This window comes from Saccostrea echinata, unplaced genomic scaffold (genome assembly GCF_033153115.1).
Source record: "Saccostrea echinata isolate AGI-Se365-2 ecotype Australia unplaced genomic scaffold, CSIRO_AGI_Sech_v1 ptg000054l, whole genome shotgun sequence".
Classification (NCBI taxonomy): domain Eukaryota; kingdom Metazoa; phylum Mollusca; class Bivalvia; order Ostreida; family Ostreidae; genus Saccostrea; species Saccostrea echinata.
This window is the reverse complement of record NW_026889803.1, coordinates 3,681,740-3,704,596: the sequence shown is the minus strand read 5'-3', so window position 1 is coordinate 3,704,596 and position 22,857 is coordinate 3,681,740. Positions and strand designations below refer to the sequence as shown.

The 22,857-nt window shown below is 34.5% G+C and overlaps 2 protein-coding genes across 7 annotated transcripts in view; one reads left to right on the top strand and one right to left on the bottom strand.

The window, feature by feature from the left end:
* LOC133205420 (lysosomal amino acid transporter 1 homolog) overlaps positions 1-776 on the bottom strand; it is a 15,406-nt gene extending 14,630 nt beyond the window's left edge. The window contains exon 1 of one of the 3 annotated variants that reach the window (XM_061341238.1): positions 681-776. The gene's annotated coding sequence lies outside the window, so the exon portion shown is untranslated. The remainder of the gene's footprint in view (positions 1-680) is intronic. The other 2 variants (XM_061341236.1, XM_061341234.1) reach the window with 2 other exon arrangements.
* Positions 1-22,857, top strand: part of LOC133205419 (eukaryotic translation initiation factor 4 gamma 1-like) — a 23,811-nt gene extending 954 nt beyond the window's left edge. The window contains exons 1-31 of one of the 4 annotated variants that reach the window (XM_061341231.1): positions 795-833; positions 975-1,123; positions 2,965-3,005; positions 3,205-3,257; positions 3,390-3,563; positions 3,681-3,869; positions 3,990-4,319; positions 4,744-5,371; positions 9,178-9,263; positions 9,554-9,761; positions 9,891-10,024; positions 11,446-11,547; positions 11,784-11,969; positions 12,408-12,545; positions 12,725-12,784; positions 14,850-14,993; positions 15,574-15,656; positions 15,930-16,086; positions 16,613-16,717; positions 16,951-17,104; positions 18,086-18,204; positions 18,422-18,558; positions 18,702-18,875; positions 19,285-19,480; positions 19,566-19,738; positions 19,894-20,098; positions 20,515-20,610; positions 20,797-20,937; positions 21,052-21,133; positions 21,221-21,367; positions 21,499-22,857. In XM_061341231.1, the coding sequence (XP_061197215.1) occupies positions 1,047-1,123; positions 2,965-3,005; positions 3,205-3,257; positions 3,390-3,563; positions 3,681-3,869; positions 3,990-4,319; positions 4,744-5,371; positions 9,178-9,263; positions 9,554-9,761; positions 9,891-10,024; positions 11,446-11,547; positions 11,784-11,969; positions 12,408-12,545; positions 12,725-12,784; positions 14,850-14,993; positions 15,574-15,656; positions 15,930-16,086; positions 16,613-16,717; positions 16,951-17,104; positions 18,086-18,204; positions 18,422-18,558; positions 18,702-18,875; positions 19,285-19,480; positions 19,566-19,738; positions 19,894-20,098; positions 20,515-20,610; positions 20,797-20,937; positions 21,052-21,133; positions 21,221-21,367; positions 21,499-21,677 (4,698 nt within the window). In that variant the 5' untranslated portion in view covers positions 795-833; positions 975-1,046 and the 3' untranslated portion in view covers positions 21,678-22,857. Of the gene's footprint in view, positions 1-794; positions 834-974; positions 1,124-1,622; positions 1,751-2,964; positions 3,006-3,204; positions 3,258-3,389; positions 3,564-3,680; positions 3,870-3,989; positions 4,320-4,743; positions 5,372-9,177; positions 9,264-9,553; positions 9,762-9,890; positions 10,025-11,445; positions 11,548-11,783; positions 11,970-12,407; positions 12,546-12,724; positions 12,785-14,849; positions 14,994-15,573; positions 15,657-15,929; positions 16,087-16,612; positions 16,718-16,950; positions 17,105-18,085; positions 18,205-18,421; positions 18,559-18,701; positions 18,876-19,284; positions 19,481-19,565; positions 19,739-19,893; positions 20,099-20,514; positions 20,611-20,796; positions 20,938-21,051; positions 21,134-21,220; positions 21,368-21,498 lie in introns of those variants that run through there. The other 3 variants (XM_061341230.1, XM_061341233.1, XM_061341232.1) reach the window with 3 other exon arrangements.

Sequence of the window (22,857 nt, the reverse complement as noted above, 5' to 3'; positions counted from 1 at the left end):
AATTTTAATTTCCAAGAATTTGTATATACATTTAGTCTTCTGATATTCATAAACTAAATCTCTAACAGATGCCTAATTACATACTATGAATTTTCATGCAATTGACATTAATTAATCTGCATTATCTGAGTCTGTGGCATAACTAAATACATAATTATTTTAATATTTTTTTTTTAAGCTTACACCTTTGTAAGTTTAACCTCAGCAATAAATGCTAAAAGAAACTAGTTTGGTTTTGCTACTTCCACCTCTGCTATGTGAAATTTCCCTTCAGCTCAAAGGAACGTTGCCTAAGATTTCAAATTCAGCTATATTTGTTATGTCAACGGTAGGGCGCAAGGGAGGGGGCAACTTAGCGGAAGGAACTACCTAAAAGAAACTGTCATTAGCACCCCCACCCCCACGGGTTTCTACGGGCCTACTAACACTTCAGCGATTAAAATATATGCATGAATAAGTGTGTTCAAATCACTTATTTCGTACTCATCAAACAGTACTGTCAAAGATTTTATAATACATACCCTATACACAAACGTAGTAACCAAAGACATTTCTCTCATGTACAAGCGGGTTTTTTCTTATTTTAGTCTTACCAAAAAGAGGTTTATTTGCTACAAAAGGAATTAAGAGAAACGATGTTAAAAAAACTCCATATTAAAAAAGCACAATGAAATCTTAACCTTTAGTTCCTTTCTGTTATCCTTTTACAGCATTTAATTCACTTTAAAGTCAGGTGATGATATGTATAATGTCGCAAAAGACCTTTGACCTTTAACGTATCGCTATTGTTCGGTTTACGGAAATTACCGAACAGCCGTCTCCTTGCAGACTAAGTAAGGTAGCCATTTTTTGATAATTAGATACAATCTCAATCCATCTCATTGTTATTACGGAATTAATCGTAAAATCGTTTTGTAAGTATAAAGATGAAACATAAAACATTAATTGCCACATATTATATTCCATCCATTTAGGAGATAGAGCTTGGAAACAAGCCCCAAATCGGTCCTTTTCCAAGGACTCCATCATTGCGAAGTTACGTTGAAATGAATGAACGGAAGGTAAAGTCACCAAATTCAGCAACCGGACATCACCAAGGACATTCCCAGCAAAGATCTATTACGTATCCTTTTATTTTCCTTGTTATATTTGGACAAAACTCTATACTTTTTCTCTTAAATCGTTTCGAAATGGGGACCAGATGCCGGGTAGAAACGGAACTGCAAAAATCTCCATAGCAAAATAATTGTATGTCACGCAATATAATGTGCAGATATTTAAGAGTATTTTATATGGAGGATCATAACGAAGTTTTCTGCTTTGACTTATACTTTTGTTTATTTCTATCGTCCGGTTTAGCGTCAGTTGAAGCATGATTTTGTAGGCGGGGTCATGGCAGACTGCGATCACATTTCACGATCGTGTTCTCATGACGGATAGGAATTCATTCGCCTATTACTGTATCTTGGTATGAGTGATTTTGTTTTGTGTTACGGGAAAACTTTCATTTGCATTTTTTATTTGGTTTTTCACATGGATTCTCAGATAAATTTAGAACACGTGGACCGAAAATTTTACAGGAAAAAGCATTTTGGTGCATGCGTAATACGGTTTGTCATGGCCATATGATACAATGCCATTGTCATGGTATGTGGTTGATGAAGGGATATTACGACTTACTTGTTTGAGGTGATGGTGAATATTTAGGGAATTATGTTCAGAAATCTTCAGTGGAACAAACTGAATGAAGGTATGCTGAAAATAGATAAATAATGTCTGACCTTTATTAGGAAGTTTCTGGATCTCAATGAAGTTGATGTTCTTGTCTTTGTTTACAAACAAAAAAACCTCTTGAACTCTTAAAATGTGTATAAAAGAAAATGAGAAATTACAATCACTCCTTAAATGGTTTAATGAATGAATGTAGTCTTTCTTTAGCAAAATGTGAGTTGCTAGACTACCTCAATGAATCGTTTGTTTTCAGTGAGTTAGGTTGCACATTCTTTTAACAGATTGCAATTCAGGCAGTGTTCTGATTATTGCTTCAATTTCCTGTATATGGAGAAGAAACATCTGTATGATGGACTGAGTGTATCATATTTACTTTGAAAAATGGTGGCAATATTTGTATTTTTTAAATTATTTTTTTATGTTCATTGAAAATTACACAAGACATGGTTTTTTAAAAGTCAGACTGTAGTAGATGAATATGCCAGTACAGTATATGCAAGTAGAACAGCATGTTATGAATGCAGATTCAACCTACAGCGAGTTATTGATGTTTCTTTTGTACACTTACACAGCAGGGGGTGACTGCCACAGTAGGATGGACATGCATTCATATGAATACAAAGTTGTTCTTGTTAACACTTTGGTATTAATGCAAACAGCTGCACTACTTTTACTTTTATAGTAAAATGGATTAATAATATGATAAAAGCTAGTGACAGAAACTGTAGTGATGAAATGTGACTGTTTGATATTAATCCCAGTCTTGTCAACCCAGCTGATATTGTAATAGTGTTGGAATCAGTGTGTAGAAATACCAAGAATATTTTTTATGTGAGATATTGGTATATACAGTAGTTACAAGTGAGTGTAAATTTCATTCATCGGAAACATTGCTTACCATTTCAGTGTCACAATGACACAGTTGTATTATAGATAAAGCTAGTTTGTATCCATTCATAGTAAGTCTATCTGAGTGGTGTGAATATTGCCATATGACACGTCCTCCATGATTAATGGCCTGATGTACTGACAATAATATGTAAAAGAAGTTATTTATAGAAATGGGACAATGTACATGCACTTCAGGTTTGACATGCTTCTTTCTCTGTTATACCCTATTTTATGTCTTTTTTTATGTTGAACATTTGAATTTTATTGAACTTTTTTTAGCTTTTAAATGCTTATCAGGTTTTTGTAACATTTTATTGGAGCATTTCCTTAACATAGAACTAGACCTCACCAAAGAGGACAGACTCCCCCACAGTTTACTGGTAGTAAGTTTCAGGATGGGATGAGACAAAACATATATTGGAATAATTACTTAAAATTGCATAATCATGGAAACATTTTAAATTTGTTTCTCGAAGAGTAAGTTCTTTAAAACTCCAAAGTAAGCAAGCAAAATCATAAGAAAAGAATGAAGATTTATATTTAGCAGGATATTGTTAATTGTTTATTTTTTCTCGACACCAGGAGGTCCAGAAGAAGTCCAGCAACAGTATTATTCTCAACCTTCTTTAAAGCAGGTAACTTGATCTCCACACAAGAACTATTCCATTTTATAAATATGCATAATAACAGACCTTGTCATATTTTTATGTATTTATGTGTGTTCAATTATTACATACAACCTATTCACTTGATTACACTTGTTTTAGCAGCAGCTTTTTAATATTCCACCACCACAGCCCCAAGGGCAGGGCACAGTGTACACTCATGAACTGAACAAGCAGTCTCAAGTGCCCAATAGACTTCCAGCACCTGGTGCTGGGCTGGTACAACCAACAACCATGTATCAGCAACAACAAAGTATGAGACCACAAGCTTCAATTGTAAGTAACCTTTGTAGAAAATCACAGTAATTGATAATGCAGGGAAATGTTATGTTATAAATATATTCCGTGGAATAGATTTCAAACATTTTTGTAATTATTTTTTTTTTCCCTTAGCCTTTTTTCAGACAAAGTGCTCCTCCTAGTAATGTGATGCCTAACAACCAATATACACAGATTCCACAGCAACAAACTCCTCAGCAGTTTACACAGCAAGGCATGACATACCAGATAATGACCCCAAGTAATATGAATATTACAGGGCAAAACTATGGAGCACAAATTATCATGCAGCCTAGTCATATGGTAAATGGATTATTTAAAAACTTTAAATTGTGTCAATTTGTAAAATCTTTATGCAGTCTTCTTGTATTTGATTCCTGTAGATTTTGGTTGCAGTTGTAAAAATCATGTTTCTTCTTGTAGAACATGCAGGCTTCAAGGATGAACAATTCACAGTACCCAAATATGGGTAATCAGCAAAGTATGCATTTCACAACAATGGGGCAACCCACTAGCACTCAATATTACAACAATCCAACAATGATGTTTCCTACCCAGCCAAATCGTCCCCCATCTAATCCACCAGCCCAGCCTGAAAAGAGGGTGAAGAAAACACTAAGCATTGTAGATCCCAACACAGGCAAAGACCTGACAAGTGAAATCTTGCATACAAAGGAAGCTAAGGAAGGGTCGTCACATAGGTCCACCCCACCAAGTGGTCCAAGCTCAGGGTCCAGAGGGACTCCAGATACGGTAATCATCATTGCTTCCCGCTATAGATTTCAAAGTATTCTCAGTACCAATATGTTTTAACTTTAGCCTGTAATTAGGGAATAACTGTCTTCTCATTTGTTATCTGCGGTCACTAACACTGATTTAACAGCCACAAATTTAGTTTTACTGGTGACTCATAAGCGGAGGTGGCAAAATGGATGTTTGTTAAGTTTTGTTACTTGAAATATGTCACAAAGCATTTTGTTTTTATATTGTTATATTATGACGTCACAAAAGCTTTCATTCTCGTTAATGCTCATTTAGCTGCCTCAAACATCAGTGTATTTTCCAATCAAAATGCATTTTACAAAACAGTTGCATTAGAATGATAAATTAAATACATGTTTTCCTTTGATTTTAATGTAGAAATTATTTGTTAAGAACACATGAAATCATTTTTCAGTCTGCTCCTCAACCTACACAAAATAGTGACATTGCAGCCCAGTTTGCTGCTCAAGTGGCTGCCACACTTCGATCAGAAGCACGAACAGCAGATCATGTTGATATGCGAGAACATTCAGAGGAGCCACAGGTTGATTCCTCTGCATTAGCTAGTGAGGTTCCAGGAACCATTGCAGAAAGTGAAACTCTGACATTACCTGTTAATGATCAAGTAGATAGTTCACCTTCACAAGAAATTGCTAGTGATACTGATAATATAGCAGAAGCTGGTAGTAATGCCCAAAATCTTTCAAACAGTGTGTCAGACTCAATAAGAGATGAAAGCTCTGTAGAGCAGCAGGACTCTGTACCGGTAGAGAAAAGTGAGACATCTGTTCCCATCACAGGAAATGAGCCTCCATCATTATCTACCTCAGCAGAAACAGCCTCAGATGTGACACCCTCCAGAAGTGATGAGGAGGTGACAGCAGCCACTGAGGCTCCCCAACAGGAAGATGTTACCCAAGCCACCTCAGAGGTGAAACCTGAAGAACAAGTGGAACAACCAAGAGAGAAAGTTAGTGTAGAAGAAAAGGTCTCGGAAGAAGTGAAACCAGAACCACCTGTCAAAGATACTGAAGCTCCAGTTGGTATGTAGTATTTCTAAAAAAGAATTGACCTTTAAAAATCATGCAAATGTCACGTCAGACACAATACACAGTAAACATTTAGGCAAGTTTTAAGCCCCTCTCCTAACACTTACTTTCTGCAGACAAGTACTGCCTTTTTAAAGTAGCGTGCTTCTGTATTGGAAATGCATGTATAAGGCCTAAGGAAAACACAGATACAAAATACCTTAGGCTTAAAAGTTGTGGCATTTTAAGCAGTAACTAGCAAAATAAGGCTTTGTTATTTTATGGCAACTAAATGAAGTTAATCATCCAAGAAAGTAATAAAAATAAATGAGTTTCTGGGTGTATAATCTGACCCACATTAACTGATACTTTAAGAATTTGTTTTTCACTTGTTGCCTGACAACTACCATTGCCACCAGAATTTCATTTTGGTAAAGAATTACATTGAATCACTTGAAGAATTAAGAGATGTAATTCTGGAAATGATTGCAAAATAGCATTCTTTATCATTAGAAGAAATGAACAACTTATATTAGATGTATCTGGGTAAATCACTAAATCTACAAATTAACTGTAGTTATTCAAAGATTCCAAAGATTTAAGATTAAGCTATTGTCAGAATTTGAACTGTTCATTAACAATATTTCAGAAAGATTTGTTTTCAGCTTTTGATAATGATACTTTAAAAATCACTTATTTACAAGGGGCCAGATTTTCGTGGTTTGAGGAAAAGTTACTGGTTTGAGGATATTTGAATTCGTGTTTAAATGGAAACCACTGTACTGTTGTACAAAATCTTAACATTTTGTTGGGGATATGAATTCGTGGGTCTCTTCATACCACGAAAATAATGAAAATTAAACCCTTGCGAAAATTAGTGATTTCACAGTACATAAAGTAGTTACAATTCTAAATAGCATAGATCATCACATTACATTGTCTGTGCATCAAGTAACAGAAATTGATTTCACATAATCTAATTGAAATTAATTTATTAGATGTTCTGAATCTGCTACTGCTTTTCAAACATCAAACAACATCCCATAAAGGGTCATGTCAGCATGACCCTTCAGTTATGAATAAACATGAAAATTTTGGCCACTTCTGTATATGATTCTAAAAATAGTTCGCATCTGCATCTTAACATTTCTGATGCTCAGTATTCTGTCTTATGTTGATTTAAGTTAATTGTGGTATAAATTGAATTAATGGTCTGCCCATCTGCCATTCTTATCTGAATAATGCAAATGAAAATGCACAAACTATACAAGATATCGCACACTTCATATTCCTACATAGCATGGCCTTTGCCATGAATAGTTTTGTTTACTAAGAAACTCTAAGAGCATTTAGGTTTGCCTGTGAAAAAGAAATGCATCCCAACTGCAGGCCAAGATATCGGAGACGGCGATTTCATGGCTAATCAAAAGGTCGCTCTGATGTGAGGGCTATTCCAGGAAAAATTGTATGGGGGGGTTGGAAGGCACTTTTATTTTTACCCCACCACCCATACATTTTTAATTACCTTCTACCCCACCCCCCATCAATTTAAAATTGCTTTTGATACAACCACCCATCTAAATTAAAAAAAAAAATTGTGTCACATATATATATGCAATAAAATTTTATGTACTTTTTCAGGTACTGTAATTTATCTGACTTCGAATGAGTGTTGGGTTTTGACATCTATCCATCCAAAGCCCGTTTTACAAAAGAATTTATGACTAAGATCAAAATGTTATTATGCAAATAAATTTCTTTTTGCATTACTTTAAAAATGTTTTAAATCTTTTTGAAAAAAAAAATAAGATAGTTTTATGCCAACAATTTTTAACAGAAACATAAATTCTGTAAGATTTTATGAACAACTAAAGTTTTTAGTCTTAGTCATAAGTTTTTTTGTAAAACAGTTCCCCATGTTCCTGCTACAGCTTAAAAAAATATGTTCCTTTAGGCCTATGATACACACCACTGAAAGCCTTAATTATTATAGTGATTTGTATATCTCTTCTGATGCATGACTTTGTAGTCTGTAAAGCTTAGGTAATTAAGCTTTTACAAGTATGTATACACATGTCCTAGTAGAAATGACATTCCTACAATTAACTAAAATTAATATTGTAAATTATAGCCTAGCTATCCTTAACAATTGTTGTTCACCTTGTTCATAACAAAATGATTCCTGCTTTTTTTTTGGGGGGGGGGGGGCGGAGGGGGACTAAACTTCTGTAGGCAGTGTCTGTGAAGTGAAAACTTTGATTAAAAAAAATATATTTAATGAATTCTAAATCCTATCTAACAACTTAGACCATTGGTGCATACAAGTTCGACAAGTTAACACTTAACAGGTTAACATGGTTAAGGACTGGCATGTTTTTGACATAATATACTTCATTTTGTTTTCAAACTCATATCTCATCTTCCTTTTACTCTGTATGTGGTATAAAGTAAAATATTTGACTTGCAAACTCCGTAGTCATGCTCTAAAACGTTCATTATCAGAAACGTCTTTTTTCTACTTTCGGTTTAAAATAAAACGATCTTTCTGATTGTTTCTAATATCATTTAATTTACCAATTTAATCATGTTTGATTAAACCAGCGAAAAGAAACTGGAACAGGGAGTCCAAAGCACAACTAATCCGTTTTCCAATCACCCACTGTCATACAGTCATTGCAGTCATAGTTGCACATGCTTGTATAGTTATCTGCCCTTGTTTTCGTTTCGTTCGATTCTACTTTCACTTTCAATGTAAACACACTTTACAACTGTTTAGGACGAAAATATCAGTATTTACCGATTTATACAAAATGAGAGGAAAGAAGTACTTTGCACTTGATTATTTGTGAGGGTAAATACAACCACCCATCTAAAAATATATCAAGTGAGGACAACCACCCATACAAATTTAATTGCTCCAGACCCACTACCCATACAAAAATATATGAAGTGCCGTCCAACCCTCCCGTACATTTTTTGCTGGAATAGCCCTGACCCTGAATGGGATGTTGTCAAATGTTGGAAAAGTGATGGCAGATTCAGAACATCCAATTTTAACTAGATTGGATTTCAAATTTCATAATACAAACTTAATGATCCAAAATTTAAAAAAAGTTATCAACATACATGTAGCTTTCTGTACAGTAACAACATATCCATATAAGAGTAATGTAATTATTTTGTGCAGCATTACTGACCCTATCCATTGTTTACTGTCACTGAAATTCACAAGACAATCATGCCGCATTATATGAATGCATGCAAGTATTGGGAAGTCCTTACAGTACCCTAGTGAACAAGTTCGATTAGCTGCTGATGTTAGACATGCAAATAACCCATAGTGCTAAGATTGTCTTTACATCTACAGGCAGATGTGAATAAAGTTTATTAATAATGTACATATGTACATGTTACAATTAACACTCCTACTGTGGATGCTCTAAATGAATGAAACATTTTCATTGAAATTTGATTCCAAAGTGATGGCCATAAGTTAACCTGCAACGTGTGTCAGAAAAATCTTTGCACAGTTTTAATAGCCAAAATTTTCTGAGCTAGAGGGTTGAAAACAAGTTGTGTTCTAATCAGTGTTGCCTTATTAAGAACACAAATTCTTGCATTAGTGAGATTCAGATTATGAAAAATGGAGTGCAATAAAAGAAAAGAAACTTTATCATATTGGTTTCCTTTCTGAATTTTTTTTTTCTTGTTTAACTATTTAAAAGCTGTCAAACTGTATAAATGAACTTGTAGAAGACTCGTAATCTTAAATTTAATGAATAAGCAGGAATGTTATTGATGATTTGAATATTCTTATTTAGATGTGAAGAAGAGTAAAAAGAAGGCCAAAGATTTGAACAAGAAAGATATGTCAGGAACTGACATGGATGCATTCATGGATAGCTTGGTAGGTTAAATGTTTTTAATATGTGTAAATAAAATGTGATATAGTACATTGGAGCCTCTCTTATCCGGAAGCAAATAATTCGGATGTTTCACCTTCTGTAAAATATTTATGGGGAACAATTTATATTCATTCATAACCAAGAATGTTTCAGTTATCCAGACTCTTCATTCAGACAATTTTCTCGGGAATGGAAGCATCCAGTTTAACTCAGGAATGGAAGCATCCAGTTTAAAAAGTTTTGATTTAACTTCTTAAATCCTTGTAATAATGGTGAATCATTATGTTTACAGCCTCCTGAAATGAAGCCCACACCTGATGTCGTAGAACAGAAGGAAAATGTGGAGTCTGTCCAAGCAGATGTGCCAAAAATAGAAATTAAGATTGAGGACAAAGTGGTCCAGGAGGAAAATGAGAAAAACCAAGAGAAGGACAAACAAGCAAATCTTTCTGATGAGGAAGAGAAAGCAACTCTGGAACTCAAATATAAGTACAAAGAAGGTACATTTATAAGAAATTGAATTCTTTTTATTGTGTAGTTAAGGGACTTTCATTTGTTTTTGGTTCTTTTCTGTCTTGTATTAGATATTGGTAGAAGGAATTCTATTAATGGAGATTTTGTCTTTTTAGACCAGTGGAGTCCTCTTAATCCCGAGGGAAAGCGCTTATATGACAGAGATTTCCTTCTCAGTATCCAGTATTCTTCAGAGTCCACACAGAAACCTGCAGGTCTACCAGATCTTCCTGAAATTATCTTGGACAAGGTACGATAAAAAATTACTGAAAAGAGTTAGCAAATTTATTGCCTTCCATAATTCTATAACGCTTGGGGATGCCCATCTCTTATCTGCAACTCCGCCTATACCACTGAATAAAATTTAATGAAATTTTCACAGAATCTTTACATGTATTACATAGTGCCATTGTGCACCTCCTCTTTTTCGTTATGATCGGATATATATTTGGGGTTTTCCATAGCAAAACATGGACACTGTCATTCTTTATATAATATTAGAGATGCCCATTTCATCCGAAACTCCTATACCCATGAATCAAATTTAATGAGACTTTCACAGAATCTTTTTAGCTCACCTGAGCTGAAAGCTCAAGTGAGCTTATCTGATCACCCGTTGTCCGTCGTCCGTCCGTCTGTAAACTTTTCACATTTTCAACTTCTTCTCAAGAACCACTGGGCCAATTTTAACCAAACTTTGTACAAAGTACCCTTGGGTAAAGGGGAGTTTAAATTGTTAAAATAAAGGGCCAAGTCCCCTTACAAGGGGAGATAATCAAGAAAAGACAAATATAGGGTGGGGTCATTAAAAAATCTTCTCAAGAACCACTGGGCCAGAAAAGCTGAAACTTATGTGGAAGCATCTTGGGGTAGTGTAGATTCTAAATTGTTCAAATCATGACCCCCAGGGGTAGGGCAGGGCCACAATAGGGAATACAAGTTGTACATTGAAATATATAGGAAAAATCTTTAAAAATCTTCTTCTCAAGAACCACTGAGCCAGAAAAGCTGAAACTTATGTGGAAGCATCCTGGGATGGTGTAGATTCTAAATTGTTCAAATCATGACCCCCGGGGGTAGGGCGGGGCCACACTAGGGAATCCAAGTTTTACATTGAAATATATAGGAAGAATCTTTAAAAATCTTCTTCTCAAGAACCACTGAGCCAGAAAAGCCGAAACTTATGTGGAAGCATCCTGGGGTAGTGTAGATTCTGAATTGTTCAAATCATGACCCCCAGGGGTAGGGCGGGGCCACAATAGGGAATACAAGTTTTACATTGAAATATATAGAAAAAATCTTTAAAAATCTTCTTCTCAAGAACCACTGGACCAGAAAAACTGAAACTTATGTGGAAGCATCCTGGGTTAATGTAGATTCTAAATTGTTCAAATCATGACCCCCGGGGATAGGGCGGGGCCACAATAGATATTACAAGGGGGAAGTCTGGTAATGAACAGCATGGCCAAAGTTACTCAGGTGAGCGATGGCCCATGGGCCTCTTGTTTACATAGTGTTATTATGTTCTGATTGGACATATTTGAGGTTTAACCATTGCAAAATGGACTTTGCCATTACACTCATATGAGAGCCAGTGGGGGTATCATTTTATGAGCTCAATGCTCACATTACCTCTAGTTTGCTAATATGTTTTTTTAAATTCATTTTTAGCCTCATAGTTCCCAGCCTGGTGGTAGATCCTTTCAAAGTTTCAATACGGATCCAGGACGATCATTTGATTTCACACCAGGATTTGTGAGAGGCCCATCAAGAGTGAGTAGAACGAAAATTACCTTAGATTTTAGATTTTTGATTAAATATGCACCAATATCCATGTCAAACCAAAGATGATGATTTAAAGTTATCCCTGTCAGAGAAATTCTGCTGAAAACTTTATCTGAAAATTGGTCTTCATTTTTAAAAAAAGAAAGAAGAAAAGAAAAGAATAATAGACAAATTTTAGAATTGAATTTACAGATGTTAAATTTATCCTGTCAATAATTTTGCAGGGTCCACCCATGACAAAAGGAGGAAGCAATAGTCAGAGAAGTCGAGGAGGAGGAGCCACCCCTCGTAAAGTTATTTCTATTGGTTCAATCTCACAGGAAGTTACTCTCCACAAAGCGGAGTCTGCATGGAAGCCGGGAAGAAAGAAGGATCAGTCAGAAATTGATGAAGAGACAAAGAAAACAGAGGTGAAGTTACATATATGTATGAAGGGTGTTACAACATTTACAAATATTAATCATGAATAGCAGCAATGATTTAAGTTTGCTAGGTACTTCTAACACAGCCAACACTGAAATCAACTCAGATTTACCAGTAAAGTTTAATGGCACTTCTCAGTAACCTTGTAATGTTCAAACCCAATGTGATATTTGGAAGATTAAATTATGCCCTACTGAGTGTTCTAGCAAACAAGAAAAAAGCATTATTTATTGTTTGTAATAAGAAATGAGAACCCACAGAAACTGTAACATGATGCATTACTACATAAAGTTATCCAGGTCTTAAAAATTATGTAGAGCATTGGTTCTGATTGTAGTTTTGTGGAGTTCATTGTCGTATACATGTAACACTGCATTTTGTGAGAAAGGTTGACTTTGGCACTTACAGGTTAACATATTTTTCAGGATTTGTACAAGAGAGTCCGTAGTATCCTCAACAAATTGACACCACAGAAATTCCAAACACTTGTGAAGCAAGTTTCTGAAATGGAAATTAACACAGAGGAAAGATTGAAGGGTGTAACTGATCTTATATTTGAAAAAGTGAGTACATTTAGTGGAAGGATGTGTCGACAGCATTGTATAGTGTAAATGATGATTAAAAGTTATCCCTGTCTGATAGATGCTGGTGATAAACATATTCTGATTGGCACCTATAGTACTTTGATTTGAGACGTTGTAGACAAGGCTTGATTGTTTCATTTTATCGTGTTTTCTTTCAGGCTATAAGTGAACCTGCATTTAGTGTTGCATATGCCAGCATGTGTAGATATCTAGCTATGGTGAGTTGTATTTTTATTACAAGATATTTGTCATTCAGTATCCCCCATTAGTGTGGCAGTTATTGAAAAAAATACATGTATAAAATTTCATTCTTGGACAATACCAGAAAAGTGACCAAATTTGGGTCTGAGGACGGATTGAATGTATATACATGTATAAGTTGAACTTTTAGACTTGTCGAAATTTTGAAATCACTGTCAGACATTTGGTCTGAAAAAGTCAAATATTCTGTCAGACTGGACGAAGTTTTGTCAGACCAGATACATGTACCTAATTTTGACGCTGAGAAAGGAAAATAAATAACAGCACCAAAATGCTGTTTAATATCTTCAACAGCCTTTATCTCAAAAATTTCTTTTCTTAGGATAGAGAGTCTTTAATAAGAGACATAAGTAACATATTTTATGTCTTTCCTGTAACAATTTAAATTGACCATCGTCACTACGCTGCGCACACGGCCATCTCTTCTGTGTTTGTGACCTTCAGTTGCGCATCCCGATCCTGACCTTCTTTAAATTTGTTTCACGCTCGATTTTTTCAAACGGTCATTTGGACTGACGTTTTCAGTCCAGTCCAGACAAATTTTTACCGGCCTTGCCGACAGGACCGACGGATTTCGACAAGTCTTAACTTTTGTATCTCAAACATTGATATCTCTGAAACCATGGCTACTCTTCCTTTATCTTGAATCATTGGATATTGCAGAGATTTTTCTTGGTTTCATTGAGTTTGAGATAACAAGGTTTGACTGTATTTGACCATGAAAGACAAAATACATACACCATTGTAAAGGGAAGAAGAGAACTCAAATATTTTTCACTCCTGTATGCTTTGTCTAATCCTCCAATTTTTTGTACTGATTATATTGTACATGTGCAAGATGAAGAACGAGAGGTTTTCCCTGTGATTTTTAGTTTAAGGACATATGCAACATAGTTTGAACTTTATTGTCTTTTTTCCTGGAGTTAAAGAGTTCCAATACTTAAAGGAACTGTGTGCTATATTTTAATGTCTATATATGCTATTGTACACTTCTTCTAAAACAAGTTTGGATAAACAAAACATCTAGAATATATGTTTAGTATTTTTTGTATATTTTTCTTTGAATTAAATAAAAATTTTCATCAATTGATATCTTTTCAAAAGCCCTGGTAAAGCATGCTGATTTTTTGTCTACGAACATGTGATTAGGGTTAGATACCGTTAAGGATGAAATGGTACGATACCATACCGGTATTTTTGAAACGTTATGATATTTTTAACGGTACGGTACTATACCTTGATGAATTAGAATGCGGGTTCATTTTATAACAAATGCGCTTTCACCAGTCACCAACCTTTCAATGCTATAATCATAAGTAAGCTTATAAACTATGTTTATATTTCAACCTTTTAATAAATGATCAACAAAACAAATAAATTGAATCTCAAACGAATTAGTTTGACTAGATACATAATCACATTATTATACACAACCTCCCTGGTTGGCTAGGACCCATTTTGTTTGGTCGCACTAAACAACGAAACATTAGAAAATGGATAGAGATGCACATCACTTTTTTGCGAAATTTTGCCTTTTTAATTTACATTTATTATCAGTTTTTGATAATAAAATTAAAACATGATTAATGTGAATGTATTTTAATTTAAAAAAAAAAGAAAACATATTGATTTACCTCGAATATCGGCAACCAAAAGCAAGTGTCATACTAAGCATCCATTTCGTGAATTAACCTACCCTTCCAATGCGCGGAGAATTTGATTTTGGCGAGACTGGAATCGTTTTTCTAAAATAATTTTGAATATATTAAAATCTTTCAAAGATTAAGAAATACTGTTATTAATACCGGTATTAAATGAAACGGTATTTTACCGGTACTTTTGAAGCAACTACTCGGTACGGTATTGGTACCATGTACCGGTATCCAACCCTACATGTGATGGCACTTAATCTTAATTTATGAATATCTTGAAAAATTATCAGTAGGTAAGGTACAATGCGTATGTCCTTAAGTTTTCCAATATGATTAGAACTCCGAAATTAAGTTTAACTTCCTTTTGCAGATTAAAGTACCTTCCACCTCTAAACAAGGGGAATTTGTCAATTTTCGTGCAATATTGTTGACCAGATGTCAGAAGGAGTTTGAAAAAGATAAAGATTCAGAGAAAGAAATGGAAGAAAGACGAAAAGTCATCGATGAAACACAGGTATGTAATTGATATTCTATGCAAATGTAATCAAGGCTCAACATTGAGAAAAATATGAAGTTCTCCATCTAATAAGTTCCTGCAAATTTCATTTGACCAGATGATTTTGAACTTATTCAAAAATTGTTTATTTGAATAACTACATGTACATTTTGAAAGAATATTTATCCAAAATCCTATTTAATCCTCAGGACATAACCTTAAAAAAATATGAGCATATGTACATGTACAGTTTGCGAATAGTTTTTGCTAAGTGTAAAAAAATAAAAAGAGACATGGTAAATGCTTTATATTATTTATTATGGTATGGGTAAATTAGCACTTAACAGTAACTACAATGTATGAAGAATTGCCATGACGCTACTCTTGCTTTGTAAGATTTGTTTGTCATTAAAATCATGCGGTCTAATTGAACAAATCATAGGCATAAAATATTGGTACTGTTAGAGTTGTATATAATTGTATGCTCTAGCTGAACACAGACAATCGTTAATTTTGAACCCTGATAATTATAGAATTCATAATGATATGCTAGACAAGAATTTGAAAAAAAAAATGTTATTTTTCTTATCTTGTAAAGGATCCTAAGAAAAAGGAAGAGTTAATAGAGGAATTGAATTATTCAGAAACAAAAGCAAGAAGGCGTTCTTTGGGAAATATCAGGTAAAGAATATGCAAGTGAAGAAATGTCAAAAAAGATTGAAAATATCTTCAGATGGTTTCATCAGAAACATTAAATCTTAAAAGAAATATTCACATAATAACATGGTTTTGTGTTTCATTCAATGGTATAATATTTTCAAGCTCAAATTTTATCACAATCTCATGCTTGTTTTGTATAAACCACATGTATTATTTAGATGTTGAAGTATGGTTTTAGTTATCAGTTTACTTGTACAGTGTATGTATTCACTTACAATTTTATTTGAATTGAAGGTTCATTGGAGAGCTGTTTAACCTGAAGATGTTAACAGAAAACATAATGCACGATTGCTTGTTTAAGCTTTTGAGAGCTAAGGATGAAGAAAGTTTAGAATGTCTGTGCAGGCTCCTTTCAACAATTGGAAAAGAATTGGATTCAGATAAAGCCAAGGTAATTATTTGTATCTTGAAATAAATATAAAGTCTTTAGCAGAGAGGCCACTGAAACCTATATGTTTAGTGTAGACTGAGTATTGTTGTTTCGTAGGGGTAGATGATTTTTAAAGGCTGTGTTGTTCTACTATTTTCCTCATATTTACGGCCTATTAAAATATGAAATCCAAATATCATGAGGAATATTCCATGTAACCATGATACCCTCATTAAATTTATGGATCAAAAAATTAACATTTACTCTCAACTTTTTCCTCTGTTTTTCAAAGTTTGTGAATCTGCACATAGGAAATACATGTACAGTTAAGCAGCATGTAAAGAAGTTTGCAAAGTGAACTTCGTCAAAATTCAATAATCTCTGTTGTTCAATTACATGTACATAGAAATGTATATGCTATTAATTCTGCTTTTGTTTCTGAGGTTTTGGCTTTTTAATTTAAATTGTGATCCAAACATAGTGGCCAACATTGTATTGTATACAGTTTTGCAACTACAGATAACATAAGTTTATTCTTTTTTTTCAGCCAAGAATGGATCAGTATTTTAATCAAATGGATAAAATTGTTATTGAAAAGAAGACATCTTCCCGAGTGAGATTCATGTTGCAAGATGTTATTGATCTCAGAAAGGTGAGAGAAATAAAAAAAAAAAATTTTGTTTTACAATACATTGTTCATTTTGATTTTGTTCTGTTAATGTTTGTTAAATGTGTGTATGTGCTGGTGGGGGTGAGGGGATGTTTGAACATGAAAACTTGCGTTGGTACTATATAAAGTCTATGAGTTTTATTTTGCTTTTATTTTAAATTACTGAAATGTTTGTATTAAAAGGTCAAATTGTTCAACTTTGTTATTTGTTTTAGTGTAAATGGGTTCCAAGAAGAGATGACAATAATCCCAAAACATTGGACCAGATTCACAAGGAGGCTCAAAAGGAAGAACAAGAGAGACAAATCTTTCTACAGCAGGCCACAGCAAAGGAGAAAGCTCAAGGAAGAGGAGGGGGTGGAGCCAGGGGTAAGTCTAGTGCACTCTTATAACCAGTAGTTACACTGACATCACACACATAGCAAAACTTTGATAAATTAAACATGCCTTTAGTTTTGTATTAAGCTTACTTTCACCAAATATAGCAGAAAAAAATGTAAATTATGCAACTTATGATGAGTTTTATTTGTTCTGAGATATATGAAGACCATTTTCCTCGTTCCTGAAGTTGCAATTCATACATTAATATTCATTAGTTTACCTGAGTCACTCAGGTGACCTATTTCTATCCGTTTTTGTCCATCTTCATGTGGGCAGGCTTAAACTTTTCACATCTTCAACTTCTCAAGAACCATTAAACTAATTTCAATCAAACTTGCCACAAAGTATCCTTGGGTGAGGGGGATTCCAGTTTGTTCAAATGAAGAGCATTGCCCCCTTCCAATGGGAGATAATCAAGAAAAGCAAAAATAAGGTGTCAACTAAAAAATATTCTTGTCAAGAATCACTGGGCCAGAAAAGTTGAAACTTATTTGAAAGCTTCCTCATGTAGTGTAGATACAAGTTTAAGTCATGATCCCCGGGGGAGGGTGGGGCCATTGAAGAGAATGAAAGTTTACAGGGAAATATATAGGAAGAAAACATTTAAAATCTTCTCAAAAAACAGCAGGCCAATGATCGGTCGTTTCGAATTGCCATATTTATAAGGAAGGATGTCTCAGATAGCGCATATTCAAGTTTGTTCAAATCATGGCTACCAGGGATGGATTGGAGCCACATCTAGGGATAAAATTTTTACATGAGAATATATAGGAAAAAATCTTTAAAATTCTTCATGAGAACAGCAGGGCCATGATATGCCAGCATACTGAGGTCAGTTCCTTGTGGGCCAAAGTGGTCATAGCCTGAAAAACTCATGATACTCAAGTGACCATTAAGACCCATGGGCCCCTTGTTTAATGCAAGTTTTTTGATCATATAAAGAAACATAAAACTTGATTTTGTTCCCAGGATCAAGAGGCCCACCTGGACCAGGAATGGGGTCAAGTGATGGCTGGAATACTGTGGGCAAACCTAACATCAGAGTGGAGAGACAGTCCATTGATCCATCAAGGCTCAAAATTACCAAGGTAATAAATTATAGGTGCACATTTTAATTGTCAAAATACACTCAGTTAAGATTTCTTGCAAACAAATCATTTTAAGGATGTCAGCAATTTCCTATGCTTAAATTAGTAAAAATGGTATTGACAAAAATCTGAATATTCAAATATGAAATTATGTTCCGACAGAATTTATGTTAAAAATGTATAAAAGTCATATTGAAAACATTACATTGAATTACAGCAAAATCTTGACGAGTCCAATATTCAGCTTGGCCCTGGAGGTGGAACAAACCGATTCTCTGGCTGGCAGCGAGGAAGTACTGGTGGAGGAGCTAGAAACTCCCAGGAACAAGAAAAACCCAATGCACCAGCCAACAGGCAAGTATAGTCCAAACTCCTTTTAACATTGAGCATTTTACTATGAACCTGAATAGTTCAATCTCGGTTACCATTGAGTATTTTCAAAGAAGTGGGATTTTTGCTGTAAAATGAAGAAAAGAACACTGTTTTGTTGTCTATAGGTTTTCTGCACTCAGTAAGCCTGAAGATGATAACAGGGGAAGATTTGGAACTAGCCCTGCCAGAGGTGATAGCCGAGGACGAGGCAGTGGAGGATTTGGTCGTCCACAGAGTCGAGGTATTACTCCAAGATCTTCCATGGAGCAAGAGAAGGAGCGAGCTCTTGCTGCTGTTAGGTAAGACAGCTTTTGTACAGGTTTACTGTAAAATTGAAATATTAATATACTCTTTCCAAGCTAAGAGTTTTTGATCCACTTCACGCCACACAACTGTACCATTTCAGAGATAGGATTATTTGTGGCACATGAAATGGAATCCTACCTCTATACGCTAGGTAGTGTCTCATTGACAAAAGTTCAGTATTGAAAGTATTTAAAGAGTATTCGTTAAGCAGGGATGGAACAATGAATATTATATCACACTTGGAAGGGGGGGATATTCCAACTTTAAAACTATGAAAAGTGAAGTGTATATGAATAGAGTTCATCAGTTATATGTGGCTAGTTAAGGTCAGGAAGTAAGAGGCCAAAAACATTGCATATTTTAAAAATCATTTTCCAATTGTTTGCCGTTCTTTGATTTTAGGGATGTTGTTGGTGGTCAGACCACGCCACGCCAGGGTCAGAGTAGAGAGAGCAGTAGAGGACGTGAACCACGCAGAGCGGACATTGATAAGAGCAGCAAACAAGCCCCTCCTGTGGCTAAGGAGCTAACAGAGGAAGAGATGGAGAAGAAAACTAAGGCCATTCTGGATGAATATCTGCATGTACAGGATATCAAGGTAGAGAGGAGCACATATAATTGTAGAGGAAAATTTTAATAATGATTTTAGTCTGAGTAAATTTCTTCGATATTATTTTCTGCAGGAGGCCATTCTTTGTGTGGAGGAGCTGAAGTCTCCCACTGTTATGCATACATTTGTTAGCACAGCTGTGAACTACATCTTGGAGAGGTCCAGTATAGCAAGGAGTCAGACAGGCCATCTCTTACATGATCTAGTCAAAAAGAATGTGTTATCTGTCCCTGTATATATTCAAGGGTAGGTTTATTTCAAAACATAGGAGAAAATATTATCTGAAAATTAAAGTAATATTGATAACTATATATAAAGATGAGTTCAGCCGTTTTTACCTTATATACTTGTAACCCCCTTTCTCATCCATTAAATTTTTTTTTTTTATTTTACACGTGTAGGCTTACAGAAATTCTTCAGTATGCTGAAGACATGGAAATTGACATTCCAAAAATATGGCAGTACTTCGGTGAGCTCATCGGTCCAATGGTTCAAGATGGAAGTGTCCCCCTCAACTTCCTCAGAAAAGCTGCTGAACCTCTGAAAGAGAACAACAAAGCTGGTCTTCTGGTTGCTGAGGTTCTACATGCTGCTAGTCATAGAGAGGTACTGTATATGTACAGTGCCACAAAAAATACTCAATTATCATTACCTGAAACTGTAGTTGGTAAAGCATCATGTGATTTTTAGTGACCTACTTGTTACTAGTTATCATGGCTCAAATTAGACTGTAGTTGCAAATTTACAGACCACTTTCTAGAAAAAGCAAACTTAGATGCAACTTGTGATGACTGTTATATTCTTCTGACAAAACTGAAGACCATTTTCCTCGTTCCTGAAGTTGCATTTTACAATTTGCTTTTATTTTTGCTGCAATTGAGAATTATAACAAAAATTTGAAACAAAAGGCTTTGAACAATTTTTTTTCTTCTATTCTTAATCAAAAGTTTCATAAAACTTAAAAAACATTGTAACTTTTTTGCATTAAACAGTCCTGTAATTTTATTTTATTTGTTTTTAAGGGCCACAAGAAGGTTGGATCTCTATGGAGACAGTCTAGTCTACAGTGGGATGAGTTCATGTCAGCAAATAATGTTGAAAAGTTCATCAAAGATCAAGTAAGTGTGGCAGGACAGTTGATTAAATATTCTTAGCATATTAAACTTTTAATTGGCTAGTAAGATATTTCAAAAAATGCTTGTCATTTTGATTATTTACTTACGAATTGTTTCATTTCCTGAAGTATTATCAAGATGGCTAGAAAGCTTTTTGTGTGTGTAATATTGTTCTCGCTGAATTTACAGAAGCTTGAATTTACTGCTGGAGATGACAGTCAACCAAGCACACCAACAGTCTCCATACCCATAGAAAAAGTCCTAGAGAAACTGCAGCAGCTGCTCACAAAGGAAAAGGCTGATAATGAAGCGATATTTGATTGGATTGAGGTATGTGTAAATGTCTAGTGCATCAAAAAAATTGCTTATTATTATAAGTTGCTTGCATGAAAGGAGGTTTTAAATTTATCGTAGTGTCATAATTGTGTTGTGTTTTGCTTATAGGAGAGTGTAGATGAGATAACCGTTAAGGGCAACAAATTTATCCGTGCCTTGATGACTGCAGTTTGTGATAGTGCAATATCTGGTATGTTGATAATCAGTCACTAAATGAATCTTCTTTTTGGAAGTAATTACAAATATGCATGTTAATGTATGGATTTTTGTTTAATAGGGGTTGGAAGTAGTGCACGTGTGAATCCAGAGGTTATCAAAACCAGAGGAGATTTGCTTCAGAAATACTTGGATCACCGGGCAGAGTCTGAATTGCAAGCTTTATATGCTTTACAAGTCCTGGTACACAAATTGGAGCATCCACAAGGTAAATTCTAATTGGAATGGTTTGAATATTGTAATGCATCAAATGATAAGAATAGGTAAATAACGATGAATTTTGAGAGAGAGAGAGATCGGACAGTTCATTTCCAATGCTTTTTTTTTTTAATTCCACAGGAGTGTTGCGAACACTGTTTGATACCTTGTATGATGAGGACATTATTTCTGAGGATGGATTTAATCAGTGGGAGAAAAGTAAGGACCCTAATGAACAAGAAGGAAAGGGAGTGGCAATGAAACAAGTGGTACAGTTCTTCACTTGGCTACGAGAAGCTGAAGATATGAGTGATAGCTGAGAATAATCATATTGTAGATCTTAAAGAAATTGGGGGTGGGAATATATATCTATTTATCTGTGGATTTTCAGTGAAAAGGATTGCTTCTTGTGAAAACATTCATTACATTTCAATGGAATGGATCGTGTTTGTTTATCCATATTCCATGTGAGGTGATTTAAAGCCATATTCATGATCCCTATTCTTAATGGAAAATCATATTGTTGCAGATTGTTTCAAGTGAATGTTTATAAATTTCTATGCTTAATGTGAGCATTTTAGTTACTGTTTGGTGTGAATGCCAACCAATTCATCCGGAATAAACCATGGTTTAAAACCAGAACTAAAAAGGCTGTGTAAAACTGTGCATTTTTTACTGCAGATAGGACTGCATCAATTGCTCATTTATGTGTCCACATGGTGAATTTGCTGTCAGAAAGAGAGAATCATGAAATGATTGTATTTGATTCTTTGCATTATTACTGATAGAAGAAAACCTCTGGTGCTATTTAACCTTGCTGGACTTTTTTTTTCATTACCAGAATGAACAAGTTAAAAACCCATTCAGTAATAGCCAATAAGAAACCATAGAATGTATGTTGTGTGCATGTTGAATGTTGCTGTTTTGGTGCAATTGCTATAATTTATATATTTTATTTTCCTCTGGAGACATACTGCCTATAATAATATGCAAGTGTAAATTATTCTTGTCAATATTTTTGTACATTTTTTCTGTCTTTGATTTCATGTGATAATAGAGTATCTACGGATATAATAATGATATAAATCTCTCTGTTAATGTGATTTATAAGCACCATGTTAAGCAAAGTGTCTTTTGGGAATTTTTTTTCTGTTAACTCTGTGTAAATTTTAATAGATGAATATAGTAGTAAAAACATGGTTATTTCCTGTTAATGTTTTCTGTATGTCTCTGAAAAAAGATACATTCAATATTTTCATTGAGTTTGTTTAAAGATTATGCCCCAGTACCTGACTTGTCATTTTCTTTGCTGATGAGATGTGTACATAGTTTATCAGACAAGTGTACATCATGTTGAAATAATGTCTGATTTTAAATCTTTCCTTTGAGTCTCCTTTCACATTGTTAATGTGTGATTGATATTGCTTCTGATTTCCAAAAGAAGGGGTTGTAATGAAATAGAAGAGACATTAAATTGATATTGCAAAAAAACCTATTGTT